A 19,303-nucleotide genomic window follows, 5' to 3' on the forward strand; every position below is an offset into this window, starting at 1 on the left:
AACTGCCAGTCACCACAGTGGGCACTGCTGATTGCCACTGAAACACTCCCATGATGCCTCCTAGGGGTCCACTGCCAACATCAGTCAGTGTGACAAAAATTGTCTTGTATGAAAAAAAAAACAGCAACTGAAGAAGACCACTGCTGTTCATGCCCTTGTGCTGAATCTTCCAAAAACAAAATAAAAATGAAGAACGCTCTATTTTGAACGTATGTGCGAAGACATGTGGAGGCCCTTGTTGCACGTTCCTAGCGCTTTGCTAGGAAGTGCAGCAAAAAATAGTGCTGTGATGCCCTGGAGACATTTCATCTAAAACACACATTTTAAACTATTTTAACTAAAACTATATATCTAACTGGACTCACACAGCTACGTTGTTCAATGAACTCATATCTTGGAGGACGTTGTGGTGCGGAACAGTTTGCTGAAGTGTTGAGCCAACCTTAGCATGTTGGTTCTCTGTTTTGATACAATCGAATTATGATTTGACAAAACACATGGGACACATTATTTTCCTACTTCAAAAGCTTAGTCTTTTGTTAGAAGCAACATAACATTTAACAGTTCCCCTCTCCTTACAAGCAGGCAGCTAAAACAGCTGGCAGCGAGCTCTTCAATGCATATGCCATATAGCCAACTCTGGTCCACTGTGCACTGTGTGACATAAATTTGGTCATCTAAAATGATCGTCATCAGTAATAACACTTTCCTTGGGTACGGCAGTGTACATTATACGCCATCCCGCATGCTTATCCTTGCAGGGTGGCTGGCGCGTATCTGTGCAATTCAACGAGACGTGTCTACGCACTGTCTGTACCCACTTATCCATCGGCCGTTGGGCTAGAGGTGGTACACCCTGGACAGATCACCGGTCGTTTCCAGGGCAACACAGAGACACACAAAAACAAATAAAAAATCAAACACGCTCAACCCTGCGCACAATTTGGGCGAATGACAGAGTTTCAGAATTGGTGGTTGAAGATGGACGTTGTAGGCAACAAGAGGCTTATACAGGTTTGTGAGGCATTCCAGTAGAGGAATGCTACGGGCTCGCCATAATTTATGAGAGAACTGAAAGTCCCAAAACGTGCCTAGCGCGACCATCCTGGTGTATAAACTCAGAGGCACTGCTTTCATAACTGGGAGTTGAAATGATGCCTGTGGCAGTAACATTATGCTAGGCATTCTGTGATTGTCCCTTTCTTCTTGTGTGATGCTGCTACCTGCCAGAGCCAGTGACACCAGGTCGATGCCTGGGATATCCTGAGATGCCGTTGGGGTGCAGAAAAGACATTTTACTTATTTAGGAGCATCAGGGCATCGAGACTGTAAATTCTTGAAATTTGCCACGATCCGTTATGGAGCCTTCATCCTTCCCAAGGCGGGCTTACATTTTGTGGATAATTGCAAAGTAAGAACGTAAAGGAAAAATGGAGCAATTTCTGCAAGATACTTGTATTGATACCTTCTTGCTAGTATCTGAACTTTATGATTAAATCATCAGAAACAGCAGTTTAGGCAGTTTGACAGCAGTTTCCTGACATTTCAGAAGTTAAACTGTTCCCATCGTGACCTGAGTTGAACACAACTTTCCGCCAAGAGAGTGAATTGGTGCTTTAGCTTGAATTGGGTTAAAAACTCCCACGAATGACATGTAACAAGGTTGATGCAAGTTAGCTGTTTTAAATAGAAGTTGATATCATTTAGAGGTTTAAATATTTAAAAAGGCCTCCTTTCACCTATAAGGATGTTCCGGGTATTTTTGAACGTCCTGCGTTCGTTACCTTAACAATGCATAATGATGGATGCACAACATTTAGCAGTTTTAACCGTTAAGATCCATGCCAGCGCACGTACTGTAGCTCTACCCTTCGCATTTGTAAATTTGCTATCAGCGCTCTGAGTTGTTGGCGCCCGCGGCGTGTTGGCGGTACCGTTTGTCCCTCGGTTTGCTGCTTTCCTACGTCAGTCTGGAGCCTGAGTGACTCCGTGCCGCGGGGGCCGCCTCCTCGGTGCCGGAGCCCAGCTGTGCAGCTATCCTCGTCGGCGTCGCTCCCTGACCAATCTGTTTCTGCCTGCGCGAAGGAGGAATATCGTGTTGCAATTACCTCCCCGTGTTACGGTTTGCTCGACGAAGATGCTTATGGTGCAGCTGAACGTGCCGTTGTGACTTCCCTCAGGTTGCGTCTGATAGCAATGCATCAAAGACCTTGCCGGTGGTGTGTTCTAATGGGTTTTAGATTCAACTTTCATATTATTATGTAAATAGAGGACTCCTTGATGTAGTATCAGCGCAGCCATCGCAGAGGCTGGGAGGCCCTTATCGGGAAGACATTGAGGGAAGAAGAAAAAAAAAAAAAAAAGCCCGGCACCTGAAAGTTAATTAAAAAGCCGTAAAAAAAAAAAAAAAAAAGCAGCTCTCTGCTGTCGTGTTTGTTTGTCTGGTGGCCTGCTGGTTTGTCTCTTTCTCCATTCCTCCCGTCTTCTCTCCCTGCAGTCACACGATGAATGCTTTCATTACAGTGACAAGTTCTCGGGCAGTCTCTCACTTCTACTGTCGCTTCGCTTTATTGCCAAACTATTTACATGCCAAGAGGTAGAGTTGTACTCTGGCTTGATGAAAAAGCGCTTGAATTTAGACTTTTAATTTGTATACCATTTATTACTCTCTAAAGCACTGAGAGGAAACCTGACTGGTGTCCTTTTCTGCTCCCGACTCCTGAACTTTTTAGTCGGTGGATTAACTTTACTTTTTGTCTTTTTTTCTTTTCCGAGTCCCGCAAAACGGACGTCCCACCCCCTGTTGTCCCCTGTCATTTGTTAAAGAGTTCTTACTCCAGCCATCATAAGGAAGATTAAATACTGAGAGCGAAGGGAAATGAGAAAGTAAAGCGGCTTATGAATCAATGACTGCAGTTATTAGTGCTGTAATTAGATTTAGGGAGTGGGCAGTGCTGTGTGGTGAGATGTGTGGGGGCTGGGCTCACTCCTTATCAGTCATCGGATATCCTGTTCGCGTCAGGACAGTTAGGATGGAAAACCGAGCTCTGCTGCGCTTGTGTTATAGCTCCGCAGCTGGTGTAACACGGAGATGAATATGCATATAAGTCGTACACCGACGAACCGTCACTTAATGCTGTCAACCTGAGAAAGCCTTTTCAAGTGCTATGTACCAGTTAATTCGGTGCCACATCAAAGTGACAGTCAAGAACAGGAGATGTGTAGCGTTTTAATTGCTCCCTTCTTCTAGTTGTCATTACAGAACTCAATTGTATTGGCAATCCCAGCATTAGGTACCTTATTATATTGCTATAATTTAAGCCAAGACGTTTACACATAAACCGAAAATGCTTTCATAGCGTTTCCATGAGGTGTACCAATCAGAATTCTGTGGCCCATTTACAATCTTTAGTTGTTGTTTTAGCCTATTCTGATTTATCTGTAAGAACTAATATATAAGAAGAACAAGAGTCAAAATATTTTTTCTACACTTCCTAATCTGAGTGGTCATAAATTGTTCATAGGCAATCTTGCAAGGAGCAGTGAGTATCCTATATTAGCACAATAGTAGCAGTCAGCATTAGGGCTACCATGAAAAGGTAGACCCTTGCCTTAACTTTGAGTTTTTAAACTGCTCCCAACAGATTCAGCATGTACCTTTAAATACAGAGGGCTTGAACCCTCAAAAGGATACACTGTAACAACTTAGCTGTACTCCTTTTAATGATACTGTTACTTACAACTGTCTATCTTTCTTTCTTTCTATCTTTTTCTTTATTTCTTTATTGCTTTCTCGCTTGCTTGCTTTCTGTCTTTCTTTCTTTCTTTCTTTCTTTGTCTGTAAATATGAACAAGAGGTATGTCTAGAAATCTGTCAACATGTTACAATACATGTTTCCTTTTAAGTGGGCTTTTGAATTTCAGTGTATTATCTGACTTTTATTGTGTTAAACATGCTAACTTCCACTCCTATTCCTTCAGTCACAGCATCCACTCAGAAGAGTAGTCGGTGAAAAGTGGTCAGTGTGATCGTGTAGCTCTTAGTATGGTATATTTCCTGAGCAGAAAGGAACACCGGTCAGGGATTACAATATGGGACAATAAAATGCATACGACATCAGCAGCTGTCTCTTTGTTAAATAATTTTTTTAATGCTTTTACCTGATTTCTCTTCTTTAAGAACATCCATCTGGTTGCGCGTTGGCTGGGTACCCTGGAGAAACTTCTAGAGCAGTATGCCGAGGGAAGCCATGAGAACTTCCGAGTGTTCGTCAGTGCTGAGCCTTCCTCCACCCGCGAGGGCCACATCATCCCTCAGGGGATTTTAGAAAACTCCATCAAGATCACAAATGAGCCACCCACCGGCATGCACGCCAACCTGCACAAGGCCCTGGACAACTTCAACCAGGTAACAAATTCAGCCTGTGGCCACGAATGCACTCAGCTGTCAGGTGAGGGTTCAAGTTAAGGCTCTACACAGTAATAACCCTTATTTCCATGTTTAGATGGGTGTAACAATACATTTAGATCACAAGACGATTGACGGGTTCATGGAAACATGATGAGAGGTTGATGTTAACAATCCGTTTTGGTTTTATCAGTTTAAATTTCAAAATAAACATCAACAAAAATACTTTTCTAAAGGCGTGGTGACCCTTGATCTTTTTCGAATTGTTGCTATTCAGAAGTGCTGTGGGTTCTGATAAAACTATCCACAACTTCAGTCTTGTAATCAATAATGTCTTAGTGTACTTCATTCCAGTCCATCTTCTATACCCACTTACCCTTTTAGATCCGTAAGGGAGCTAGAGTCACCAGTACACCTAACAGGGATGTATTTGGACAGTGGGGGAAAGCCAGAGTACCAGTAGAGCAGACAATCATGCATGCAAAGGGGGAACATGTAAAGTCGATGCATATAGAAGAGTCCAGGACCTTCTTTTGGCCAGGCAACAGTTCTACTAACTGTGCCACCATGTCAGACTCCTAAAGAAACTGTAATAGACCTTACCACCTAGAGAATTGGTTCCCAAAGCCTAGTCCTCAAGTACCCAAGTCCTGCATGTTTTGGGTATCTCCTTACTGCCACACACCTGACTTAAAGCCCCAGTGTGTAAGATTTCCACACTGGTCTAGTGGTACGCTAAATGAATTATAAACGTCCTTGTGGTGAAACGCATAATAACTTCTATGGAAGCTGCTGTGTATCATAAATGTGACAATGTCAACATGTCATCCATGTATTAGCTACTGCTACTGCTAACCATATGAAATGGTTTTTGGCACTGTTGCCAAGTCTGCTTGTTTTCCTCTAAAGTCGCTTGTAAATTCCGTGAGTAGCCTTTTTTTGGGCTCGTTTCTGAACGAGCAGTCGCTTGTTTGGGCTCTGAAAAAGCGACTATAAACACGAGTAAAGAGACCCGGTCGATGTCTAGCATACATCAGACATGTCTTGGCTGTAGCTGTAAAATATGATGACTCATTAAGATATGAATCTACTAAACCTAAATTAATAATTTCTATCTAGTTTAAATGGCATTCATTCTGATTTGTAGAAGTATACATATGGGTGGAATTAAATCTAAGAATTCATTTTCTTGCTGACTCCTGCTTAAAACTGACTTTTCTGCTCAAAAATTTGCATCCACTCATAAACATGAATGTTATCAATTTTAGGGTTTTATTGATGCGTTTGAATCTTTGATTTTTCGGCAGAAAAGTCAGATTTCTGATCTTATTTCAGGATCCCCATTTTCTTCTCAGAAACTCTCTCCAGAGAAGCATTTGTTAACTAAGGCTTGGTACAGTGTCAGACTTAATGATTCCCGCACAAGACAGACATATCTGAGCAGACATTTCCATCCGCTCATCAATGAAATATCTGAAGGCGGCTCTGTTTTTTTTCCCCGTTGTTAAATCTTCTCTGCAGACAATCCAATTTTCACTCTCACAAAGTTGCTAAAATACAAGTGTTGCCACAAACAGAAGTTAGTCATTTCTCAGTTGCTCAGTTTGCTGTGACCTGTACAGGACATAAATGTATGCAGAGCTGAAGTTAAAGCTTGGCATGGTTGTAATAGGGGGCGGCGGAGGGATTACCTAAGGGCAAATTTCTCAATAAGGCCAATTTGCGACTTTCAGCCTATGCTATCAGGGAAAAGCCAGACAATATTATGCTCCTGGACCATTCTGGAGCCTCCGTAGTTAGGATGGATCAGTGTGCTACAGTGGCCTCCTCAAGTGTTTCTCTACCTTATCGGTTCTTCGCCTCTATCTAAGCCTTACCATTACCTCAGTGCTTTGCTGCCAATGCATCATCCCCCGCACCATTACCTGACCTCTCGGCTACGTCCCGATCCATTTCCACAATCCTTACTTTGCTGATGTGTATCTTGCCTGATAAGTGCAACGTGTTTTTTTTTTTTTTTTAAGCCTCGCCTTATGCAGAGGCACGAGGAGGTCTGCTGAGGTTATGTTCGGAGAATATTCTGGTCATGTGTCCTAAGTGAGCCTTAATCAATGGGTGCCTATAACGTTCAGTTACCGACCACCGGCAAAGCTAAAGCCAGAGCCAAGCCCGATAAAAAACAACGTTCTTTTTCTCGGATTTTCCACATTTCCCTTTTCCCTTACATACATTCCTACCAGACCCCTGTCAAAAAATATAGAACTTAACTAACTAAATCCTACCGAATTTGTATGGATGTCTAATTTCTTGTTGGCTTGTTCAGCCCATCATTCTTCCGGGGGAGTCAGACTCCAAGATGGTTAACTCTGACAATTCACTGATATGGAAATGTCCTCTCTGAGCGTGTTTGCGAATGCAGTGTACGGTTGTGTGTATGTGTTTGTACCAACAATCTTGCAGCATTTTGTTTCTCTCCAGTCCACGGGTCATGGATAGGGAGGTTATGCATCTCTTTCAGCTGTGTTGAGCAGAGGAGCACCGTGCAGAATATTAACTAAACCTCAAACAACTTGTGTGTGTGTGTGTGTGTGTGTGTGTGTGTGTGTGTGTGTGTGTGTGTGTGTGTGTGTGTGTGTGTGTGTGTGTGTGTGCGTGCAGCAGCGAGCCCACACTCTACTTATTCACTCTATGTGCACATCGCAGCAGTCAGCTCCCCAGGGCACTGCAGTAGGGGGAAATGGGAGGCCTTCACTGTAATACTCAGCATGCTACATGCTAAACAAAAATGGAGAATCTACTCTTCCTGTATCCACAGGGGTTATTGGGATGCTTACTTAACTGACCCCCCCCCCCCCCCCTCTGTGTATTACAGTGCCATTTACTGTTTGTCTTTTGAGGGGTTTTGCCTGTCTATAATAATGAGCCCACGAGGCTGTTGGAGGCTGAAAACGCCTGACAACTTGTGACAATTAAAAATAAATGTCCTGCTTTATTACTATCCAGTCAACTCATTGTCTATGCTGGGTTGCATCAGCGAAGCTTTGACAAAATCACGGTGCCGTCTCCCACAGCTTTTATTCCTCCAACACGTGGCTGTGGAAGCCTTTATGGGTAAGGTTGTAATGTTAGATCGAGTCCGTGAGACTATAGTATAAGGTTGAGTTCTTGTGAGCGACATGAGATTTTAGCAATATTATGGAGAAAAACTAAGAATTCCCTTTTTCTCTACTCAGGAAAAAAAGATTTTACAAATCACAAACATTGTTTTTTAAAAGCTTTAACCATCGGGAGTGTAAAGCGATTTCTTTTTTTTGACAGAATATTAAAGCAACTGGAAGTCTGTCTCACAAAGCACTCACCGATTTGAGATAATTATGAACCCCTGATATTGAGCCGAGTGCAGCGTATCAAGCTGCATCACGCATCGGTACAGCCTTTATCCGTGTTTGAGACAGATTATGACGTAAAAAAGATACGTTGTTTTATGAGTTACCAAGTTAAATAGCGTAAAATACCTATCATGCTAGCCCAGAACACTGGGGCAATAAAAGCATTGAAGAAGCGCCCACTACTTTTCGTGGTTTGTGTATGAGTATTGTAGGTACTTTACTCAGTAGGTAAAAGAAATTGGCTCTATCTGAATACCCTGAATAACAGCTCCTAGCACCTGCTTCTAGCTCCTGCTCCTTGACCCTCCACAGGGTCAACAGTAAGAACTCTATCATGGGGAGGAAAGGAGCTTCGGACTGCTGTGTTGAATTCGGACGTCATTACGTGACGGAAACGCACATGGATGATGCATGGCCTACAGCCTACAGCCTTCTGAAAATTAACTGCAAAGAGAATTTTGTCTTCTCTCCGAACATTTTTGTTGATTTCCGTGAGGGGGATGTGCTGACATAACATGTCATACAAAGGATTGTGGGATACCTTAAGGGTTCTTAGTGCCGGTAAGGGATGTTGTGGGGTTACTAGGCAAAACTAGCCACAGTACAGAGCATATATATGCCTTATTCCTTACTGACTGCACTATTCAGACAGCACTTATCATGGCGACCCCTGATGCATTTCCGTTATGGCTAAAGGGTCCTTGCTCTATAAGGGTATTCAGTTTGAGCCATTGTGACCAGTGTGATTTACGATGGCTAACTGTAAATGCTAGTGGTGCTAAAGTTAGCATGTGTTTCCAAGCTTCTCATTAGTGTTGAACTAAGAGCTGTTTCATTATTTTTTAATGAGTTACGCAGTATGTTGTCACATCTATAAAATCAAAGACTCTTAGATCAGATAGATTTAAAAAAAAGTTTAATATTTTTGAAAAATGCATCCTTTAGCAAAAACACAAAAAGAGAAATTCTGATTTACGAACCGCCACAGATAAAGACACGCATGAAATTATTTATCAGTCAAACATGGACTGGATTATTTGATAATGTTTTCAGATTGTTCAGTACAGTTTCTGATCCGTATAAATCTTAGCTAGACTGGAGAAAACAAAAAATAGGGATTATTTGTTTCTACAAAAATGAATGTGTAAAATTAAGTCTGTTCTCATTCTTCAAAAGCCCTTGTAATCAGTGCAGACGTTTCCATTATCATGCTTGGCTCATTCTGAGGTGCCAAAAAAGCATTGAAATGTTACTTTCTAAGTATTAAGCACAAAATAAAGGTTTCTCAATCTTGAAGCGTGTTTTACAGAATCCATGTTGAGATAAACTTATCCAGTTAAGTTTGACCTGTTGAGTTTTAAAATTTTAACAACAGGTGATGAGATACGATCCAAAGCCTTAGAAATATTGGACGTTTTAAAGCTTAAAGTAGATACCAGCTTCAAGGCTGTGTTCAGCCAGTTGATATATTCTCAGTGCTTAAAAATCATTCGCATCATGTCTCCAAAGGCTTGTATATATTCAACAATAACAGTGGGATGTGTTACTTTCCATAAGGTAGCAAGAACAGAACAAAGTTGTTTCAGGCCAAGAGGTTTCATACTTCACAATATCTCAAGTATAGATCTCTGGGAAAGTCCTCATAGGTCCTTCACACTGCAGGATTTGTTAGTGTACTACCCACACCCACTTTGAACTTCTGTCAAATCATACAATAGTTGCCGTAAAGAACAAGCTGCAAGTTTTCACAAACTAGTTTTGAAACAACTGAAGGATGTCATTGTGTTCTCGCAGCTCTGGGAGAGCTAAGACATTTCTCTATTCGTGTAGAGTATGTTAAGGACTGTACTGTTTTGTTTTGTTTTGTTGGCCTGCTTTCCAAAATGCTGTGTACAGAACAATACAGATGTAGTTGGAGGCTTTTCTCTGTTTATAAAGCTATATTTATATTTATAAAGCCAAATATTGTTAGCCAGTACAACTAGCAGGATGTAAATCTCCACCTTTGTCAGGATATCATGTTATATTGATTTGCAGACATAACAAAGTCTGTTATGATTTCTGAACAACGCTAATCTAACACTATTACATCGATATCAACGTACAAATATACATATATATATATATATATATACATATATATATATATATATATATATATATATATATATATAGAGAGAGAGAGAGAGAGAGAGAGAGAGAGAGAGAGAGAAATTAATTCATTTTTCAGCTTGTACAGATAATAATAATATTAATAATAATAAAAATAATAATAATAAATTATTTATCACCAGTTTAGCACAGTCTCATGCCTGAAATTCAAAATAAAGACCTGTCTTAAAGATGACGATATGGATTAATATTTGAATTTTGCATTGATTTAATTGCATCATTAATCTGTGGATCGATATATTGTTACACCCCTAACAATTAATGGTCTTTGCTAATTTGTCTCTGTCAGCAAAACAGCAACTCAAGCACTACTACTTTTTGTACTTTAAGTGTGTCAAATACAGTGTGTACCAACAAGTGCTCGCCCTATTATCCAGGGCTTGTAAACCATGACATAAATTTATTTCACGTGATAAAGTAAAGTGCTGACATTTACAGGATACATCTTTGTAAGACACCATTCTCTCAGACAAAAAAAATTTCACTATTGTAACATCTTGTGCCACAAGACCTCCTTATGAACTTACTCTTTGTCCTCTGGTTTTCCAGGAAACGCTTGACATGTGCGCACGGGAGAACGAGTTCAAAAGCATTTGGTTTGCCCTCTGCTACTTCCATGCTGCGGTAGCTGAGAGAAGGAAATTCGGCCCTCAAGGTTGGAACAGATCATATCCCTTTAACACTGGCGACCTGACAATTTCCATCAATGTCCTCTACAACTATCTGGAGGCCAATCTTAAGGTAGATACCGCTCTATTTTCTTTGCTTTGTTGTTCCGAGGATTACAAAGAAAACCGCTTGCGGTCTTAATTGGAAACGTGAACTTGTGCGACACCCCAAAGCGCTTTTGGCCAGGCAACAATCCCATGGCTGTGTAATTGCCAGGTACCGTACGATGACCTGCGCTACCTGTTCGGGGAGATCATGTACGGGGGTCACATCACGGATGACTGGGACCGCCGTCTGTGTCTAACTTACCTGGAAGAGTTTATCAAGCCTGAGATGATGGAGGGGGAGCTGTGCTTGGCGCCTGGTTTCCCTTTGCCTGGAAACATGGATTACAACAGCTACCACCAGGTGAGCCAAACTTTACCACCCTTTAGACAACACGAAGCCTCCAAAACCACAGCAAACAGTAAAAAACAGAGTTAAATATGGTTGGATCATCCACTGAAAGAGTGGTAACCCTGAGATACCTCCCGAAAGAATGTTCAGATCACTCAACCTACTTGTTCCCAGGGGGCTTTTGCTGTGCCCTCTGCAAATTAATGATGGTTTCAAATGGCTCTGACCGAGCAGCTATAATTAATAGGTCTTTCTCCATCATTCTTCCCTGGGCACTGTGTGGACGTATACAGTTCAATGCTAAATCAATACCAATAAAACTATGTGTGGGTCCCTGGGAAATTACAGATTGTAGTTTAGTTATATTAATATGTCTCACAGGCAGAGTTGTTCTGCGGTTGGAAGAAGTTTCTCAGCTAATATAAAGTGATCAATCATAGAAGGCGAGAAAGGCAAGACACAATTCCTTTATACGTTCACAGTAAGATGATATGGAAATAATACCTTTACTAATCCTTTTGATGATATTTTAGAGACCATAATTCATGTGCAAAAAATTACATGCATATTTTTTTTTTATAAATGGTAACCGAGGCTGTACAGTGGGCAGTGGGTAGCACCGTTGCCATGCAGCAAGAAGGTCCAGGGTTCAAGTCCCATCCTTGCCCTGGGTCTTCCTGCATGGAGTTTGCATGTTCTCCCTGTGCCTCTCTAAATTCTCCTTAGGTGTGAGTGTGTGCATGAATGGTTGTTTTTCCTGTTTGTCTCTGTGTCGCCCTGTGATAGACTGACAACCTGTCCAGGGTGTACCCCGCCTCTCGCCCACTGACAGCTGGAGATCGGTACAAATAGTGCAAATAGATAGACGTGTTAGAAAATGGATGGAAATGGTAACCAGGGCCGGATTATCCATAAGGGCCAGTGGGCCAGTGCCACCAACCATGGGGGGGGGGTCACCACATGACACATGCTTTAAAAATATATTTTTCATAAGTTGTTATATTATTTACTTGAAATTGTTGAAAGACCATACATTATTCATTTTGTGAACACTGATGTCACAATAATAATAAATGATAAATAAATCAAGATTTTTTTGATTTCAACATTTTAAAATGAGATATTTGAATATTGCTCACTGCTCATATGCATACATGTAGTTGTGTAAGTTAGTAAATTACATTACAGAAATCCCCTTGATTATGTCTGATGTTTTTGACCGGAGGACAGCATGGGTAAGGGGGGGGGGGGGCTTTGAGGTGTAGTGCCCAGGGGCACCACATTGTCTTAATACGGGCCTGATGGTAACCATTGCATTTCATTCCTTTTGGGCATCAAACTTAGATCAGAATTTTTACTCATTTCTGTTTTCTTATTAACAGTGTTTCTATTGATAAATATCAAGCTCTGTTTTTAGAGAGACAAAGTTTCAGTCTAACAGAGACGGTTTTGCTAAAACAATTGGGCTCTGTTACATAAACTCAGTCTGAATTAGAAAGCCTGCCATGAATCCTGGAGTATTTTCCAGAACTAATGCTCTATTCTGTATTTGTCTTTTATTTACATGTCAACAAAATCTGCACACGGTAGCTGTTGAATGATTGCAGGCAGGCGAACAAGCAGAGTTAGAAGCAAACAAAACAAAGTACAATTTTGTTCCATAATTTAGTAAGTATAAATGGACCATTTATCAAAAGGTTATTGTTCAGTTTAGTTTGTAATTACTGCCACATCTGTTCCGCGTTCACTTACCATTTTAAACCCTACATCCGCACTCTTGGCTGTTATGACTCATAAAGACTGTTGCACATATTCAATCTTTATTTATTGGTGTATTTTTATAGGGATTCGGTGTCAACAAATTCTAAACCTTTTAACATTTACAGCCAAAGCTAATTCAAAAGGCCTACTAAAATAATGAATATTTTCAAATACAAGTTTTGAAAAGCAAAAACAGAGTTCAAATATAACACTCTTTAGGACCCATCAATACAGAATCGATAATAAATAAAACTAATGAGAAGGCTTTTGGGTACTATGCTATGTACAACACAAGATTTGTCTACTGGTAATATTCAGTAAAAAAAAAAAAAAAAGTTCTCTCCCGACAAGATATCAATTAAATTCCCAAACTGGAAACTATGGCTCTCCTTATGAGATCAGGCACCCAGCCTCCAAACTCCCACAATCCACCTGTCAGCACTGTTAACCCTACTTATAAAAAACAAACTGGCAGATCGGCAAGCCCCTGCGTATCATTAACAGGGATTCTTGCATTTATATTATCTTTTTTTTTTTGGTCTGAATGGATCTTTAGATAGTTTCTTCATCTGGTGTATTTAGTCGTGGGAGAATAAAAGCAACAAAAACACAGGAAAACATCTGTGTTTAACTGAAAAGCCTGAAAAGTATTTAAATATGAAAGTAGAAGATTTTTTTATTCTGTATACTAGACTGGAGTGGAGCCTCACATTATACTGTAGCCTATAACACTTTGCGAAAATAATAATACCCCTTGAACTCGTCATGCTGTATGTTGACATGCTAAAACTGCAGACTGGTGTCATTATAGGATTTTATGTTAGAAACCAACATGTGATAATGTGAAAAGTGTATTAAGCTGCTTTTACTCTACCACGAAATTAAGCTCAGCACATTCTACTGCCTATAGCTCACCAAATTGTAAATAACATCCACCCTATGCGCGATTTAATCTGAACATAAATCCAGTTGTTCTATAAAAGCCTTGTTTTTTTTAAAAAAAAAATAAAAAAAAATATTAGTGAACAATCAGCATCATAAAGACCAATGAACACACTTTACTGGTCAGAGATGACACTCTGGGGAAGTATAGGGCAACTTCAGATTACAAAACCCTTTCTAAGCTTTGAACATCTCGCAGATCATCAATTATCTGAAAATGAAACAAGTATGTTCCAAGAGCAAACCCACAATCTAAGACAACTATTAGTGACAAACTCAAAAGCTCTACTACAGAAGACTGGTAAGAAGAAAGCTATTGTTGAAAGACAGCAATGAAAAGTCCTATTTGAATTTTTGCACAAGCCATACCACCACAGAGTGTTTTAAATGGCTTGAAGAATTGTGGAAAGTTTTATTTATTTTTTGGGTGTAGAATCAGAACATAATTAACTTACTGGTCTACTTGGAAAATGCTGTTTGAAACGAGGTTACCACACTATTCCTTGGCCAACAACATTAAGGTGCCAGCTTGATGATGTGGGAAAGCTTTCTTCAGTAGGGACAGCAGAGCTGGTCAGAGTTGATAGGAGGATGAGCAGAGCTAAATACAAGACAATTCTGGATAAAAATATATGAGAGGCTGTTTTCATTTGTGTTATCACCACTCCAACCTGTAATCCAAAATGGGAGAGGAGAGGTATTTGAACTGTGGTTAAAAAAGTCATAGCATCCGCCATAACCAGACTTTATTCTGTTCGAACTGCAGCGGACAACAGAGGCTGCCTTCCTTCTGCCTCTGAGGCCTAGAAACAGGTGGATGTGCAGAAGAAGACGTCTGCACAGATCTGCAGAACCAGACCTTTTGTCAAAACCATTCAGATCTGGACTGAAGAGTCCTGATCAGCTTTTCAGGACTGCTTTGAACACACAGACTTGTTTTTTTTTTTTTTTTTTTAAAGAGGGTGCTGATCTCGAGGATTATACATCATATTTGCTGTCCTATATTCACTTCTTCACTGATGCTGTCCTGCCCACAAGACTACCAGTGCTTCCTTACCAGAAACCATGAGTAGACAGCACAGTGCGCTCCCTGCTGAAGGCCTGGGATACAGCATTCAGATCAAGGGACAGACTGGCCCCACAGCGAGGCTGTAGTGAGCTGAAATAAGGCATCCAGAAGGCAAACCACAGATACAATCAGCACATCGAGGACCACTTCAGCAGCAATAACTAATAGCTAATTTGTTTGTCTCTCTCTACATGGACAGAGACATATATGTGTACGTGGTGAGATATTAGCCGGCCCGTTCACTGTCTCTAGTGCAACAGCAGAAGTGGGACTATTTACTTGTGTCTATAGTTGCTTATATTGGACCCCAAATAAGCAACTGCACATTCAGAAATGAGCCCAAAAACGTGACTCAATTGCAAGCGACTTTAGAAAAAACAAGCGGACTTGGCGACATTACCAAAAACCATTTCAGACAATGACCATAGCCATTAGCTATTTGCAGTAACCTGCTACCAAATACATTGAGGCCGTGTTTACATTTTGACATTTATGACACTCCATGGCTTCTGTAGTAGTTATTAAGCGCTTAACAGGAGGTTGTTTGTGATTCATTACTACCTCTAAGTGGTGCCCCGGTATGAAAATCTTACAGACTGGAACTTTAACTGAAAGCGCATCCAAAATGTCAGCGCTTCCAATCCCAGATGAAAGTGCTGTAAAACCAAAACATTGGTATGAAAACAATAATGACTTGTTTTAGAAACTTTAAAGCATCTCTTTTTTTCAAGAATTAAATTTTTTTTTTTGTTTTTGGCCTAATCTAAGCCCCGCCGCTAGCAGCCCACACTGGTATGGGCTGGCTTAAGGGATTTGGTTAAAGGGTGCTCTGGTTTGTCTGTGGAATCTTCTTGTGTTTGTAATAAACCCTTTTAAAACTCCAACTTTTTCTCTGGACACATATTTATGTTACCACCCATGGACAACACAGCAATCAGCAGCTCAGTAATGACACAACTCTCCCTGACATCTTAATCAACTTATTTGCATGCTTCAACTATCCAAGCAGCAGAAAGTCTTCCTCAGCAAGAGGTGCAGCATCAGCCCCTTGTCCTGCAGCTGCACCAAATGACCTTAAAGAAGGTCAACATCTCCATCATTGTGCCTTTTCCCCAAATAAAAAGAAACAAAAACAAGCATTGCCTGCCTCATTGACAACCCTCCTGTTGCCCTGATCCCTGTCATCATGAAGTGCCTTGAGAGGATCATCCTGAAATGCATCACAGACACCAACCTTGCTGGCCTGGACAGCCTGCCATTCACCTACAGGGAGAATCACTCCGTAGAGCATGGGTCACCAACCCCAGAGCCCAGGAGCCTGTTTTAAAAAAAGGGCGCAATCCACCAGTGAGCTTCATCTAAAACTTTATTTTAACCTTTATTACTCTTCCTGTTTATTCACACTTTCATTTATATAGATTTTAAATTACAATATCTATATCAAAGTGTGAAAACTTAGTTTATTTTACATAAAGGTGAGCTCTGACTGTTTTTAGTTCAAACGTCAGTACTGGTAGCCCTTTGTATGACTCTGTACCAATGAACTAGCTCTCAGTTTCAAGAAGGTTGGTGACCCCTGCCATAGAGGATGCTGTCTCGCTGGCACTTCACACAGCTCTGACTGATCTCCAGCATCCCTACACCTATGTTAGGATGCTATTTGTGGACTTTAGCTCAGCCTTTACCGCTGTGCTCCAGGACATGCTGGCCCTGAAGCTCCACAACCTGGGATTCTCTCCACTGCTCTGCTCCTGGATCAGTTACTTCCTCACCAACAGGCCCGGGTGGTGAGGATAGGGAAACTCACATCTGCCCCACTGATCCGCAACACTGGAACACCACAGGGTTGTGTCCTCAGCCCTGCTCTCCTCAGCCTCTTCAGCCATGATCCACTGGATACACAACCATGTTTGTGTATCCATCCCACAAACATGGTTGTGAAGTTTGTGGACAACACCACTGTGGTGGGTCTGTTTTCCAACAATGATGAGACCCACTACAGAGAGGAGGTCCACAATCTGACACAGTGGTGCTTCAGGAACAACCTGATCCTGAACACCAGCAAAACCAAGGAGGACTTAGAGGACTACAGGAGGTCCAGGAAGACTGAACATGCTCCTCTCTGCATAGAGGGGGAGGTGGTGGAGTGAGTGGACAGCATAAGGTTCCTTGGTATTCACATCTCTGCAGACCTCTCCTGGACTGTGAACACCTCCCACCTGGTAAAAAACACTCATCTTTGTCAGGAAACTGAAACGGACTGCATAAGAGGAAGGATTTGGCATGGGTGGTGAAGACAGCACAGGGGATTGTGGGATGCCGTCTACAAGACGTAGATACTGTCTATGCAGCACAAGTCCAGAAAAGGTCCAGACACATTGCCACCAATCATACCCACCCGGGCAATGTACTGTTTGACCCACTTCCATCAGTGAAACATTTTAGGAACATTAAATCAAGAACTAACAGACTTAAAAAAGCTGTGAAGGCTATCGCCCCCTGCTAAAAATAAACTGCCAGCCCAGTTCACAGACTGTCACATACAAACACACTACTGGTTACAAGGTTTTGGAATCCAATGAGAATCACTTATTATACTGTCTCTCACTTGAAAATGTGTATTCACACACTTCAGTCTTCCAGGTACTGTTAAGACATCGATGAAAACTGCACAATTCTGCAACTAGATTTGTTGCACAATATTGTAGATAAAGTGAGTCCATCAGCTGCTAACGACTATTTGCACGCTTAAATCCCTCAGGGAACATTGTTGGCAGGTGCTATCAAAAGCAATTGTGTTGTTGATTTTGCGTGTTATGTGTAACCTGTGTGCATTATTAGCCCGTGTCTGTCTCAATAAAAATGTCATTATGGTAACACGTAATGACAATGAAGATTCTTGATTCTTCTTTAAAAGACGTAGAACTGGGACGAAGGTTCACCTTTCAGCTTTAAAACTGGAGTTGCAGCAAAATTAGGTTCTACAGTTGACCGGTCACATTTATATTCGTAAGAAAAATGGAATTTGGTTAACCTAGGTTTGCTACATTTTACTTTGATTTTACTTTGAGTTTTAAACCTGTGTAGCCAAGAATGGTAAGGAATCCTGCTACTGTCTGGTTGCTGCTTCACCTAAGCATGCGTTTTGTGTTTCTGTCCTGCACCTTTATTTATCACTGAACACAAACCTCAATTGACAGGATTTAATTAGGAGGAGTTACAATTTGTGTGCGCTGTGGCCCACGATGATGTAATATGTGAGCAATAATCAGCTCAGATTCCTCCCGTACGTTTTAAGGAGAGAGGAAAAAGGAGTGGGATGTTTGATTTGGATTTAATTTCCCCTTAGTCCGTGCACTGCTCAGTGAACACATACAGATGTATTAAGTTGCTCTGGAGGGAGGAACTGCAGCTTTTTTACTCTTGGCTGTCACAACACAACCAGGTTGAGGCTGAGTAAGGGTGGAGTTTGCCCAACGAACAGGGGCTTTACAAGCCTTTAGGTCTTAAAGGCCATCATTTGCCTCATAACCATCTGGGTAAACTCTGCAAAGCCGAGGGTTGGACAAGCACATAGGAGAACATCCAGTCTAAACATTTTTAGTTCCTTTAAACATTAAACACTAACTACTATCAGTAGAAGTTCTACAGGGAGGATTAAAGAGATCAAAGGAGCGACTACAAAGAGATCCTGTACTAAAAGCCAGGTGGTTTCTTGAACTTTTATCCTTACATTAGAGGACTTTTTTAATGCAGTGCACCATATAGGCACTTCCTTTTTCTATTTAACTTTTACTTAGCACTCAGTTTAAAAGCATGCTGTTTCATTACGAAGCAGCAGATGGAAAATGCAGCATTTGCTCCTCCTTGGTAGTCATCTGCTGCCTGTCATTTGATTGTTTGAACATCGCCCCTTCATTTCTGTGGTCCTGTGCTTGTACTTTGTCAGCAGTTCTATTGAAGAAACAACTGGCCTGAGATTAAAAAAACCCGCTGGTTATCAAATTATTGAGTAATATGTCTTACAATGCTATACAGTGACGTACAGTGCTGTGAAAAAGCACAAACAGGTATAAGCTGGAAAGGGGCAACCCTTAGAGATCTCCTCTGTCTTTGCTTTTTTGCGTCAGTCAGTCTTTTTCCCCTTCACCCTGGAGGCATCTTGCCCCACTGTTTTAATTAGATAAGGTAAGATGAGATAAAATGGAATAAGATGTTTTTTTTTCCACTGGACAGTGTTGTGTCGCAGACAGAGGAAAAAAAATTATGTTGGAGCGCAGACAGAGAAAATGAAATGAACAAAGACAAAGTAACAATAAAGGGAGCAAAAAAATATAGATTAAACAATAAAATAAGAATTAGGCGGTTTAAGAGTTACCGAAGAGTCTCTGCGTCTCTGCGGCATGGGCAGGTTTAAACAAGTTGTGGGTGAGAAATTCAACTGCAGAGAAAGCTATGAACAGTAACAAATGAGGGTAAACAGGCAACCGTGCATGA

At 41.1% G+C, this 19,303-nt stretch overlaps 1 protein-coding gene across 1 annotated transcript in view; it reads left to right on the top strand.

Moving 5' to 3' along the window:
• LOC105920222 (dynein heavy chain 9, axonemal) overlaps positions 1–19,303 on the top strand; it is a 211,752-nt gene that overhangs the window by 174,006 nt on the left and 18,443 nt on the right. The window contains exons 66-68 of the mRNA XM_036142589.1: positions 4,181–4,408; positions 10,519–10,710; positions 10,855–11,046. Coding sequence (XP_035998482.1) covers positions 4,181–4,408; positions 10,519–10,710; positions 10,855–11,046 — 612 coding nt within the window. The remainder of the gene's footprint in view (positions 1–4,180; positions 4,409–10,518; positions 10,711–10,854; positions 11,047–19,303) is intronic.

This window comes from Fundulus heteroclitus, chromosome 10 (genome assembly GCF_011125445.2).
Source record: "Fundulus heteroclitus isolate FHET01 chromosome 10, MU-UCD_Fhet_4.1, whole genome shotgun sequence".
Classification (NCBI taxonomy): Eukaryota; Metazoa; Chordata; class Actinopteri; order Cyprinodontiformes; family Fundulidae; genus Fundulus; species Fundulus heteroclitus.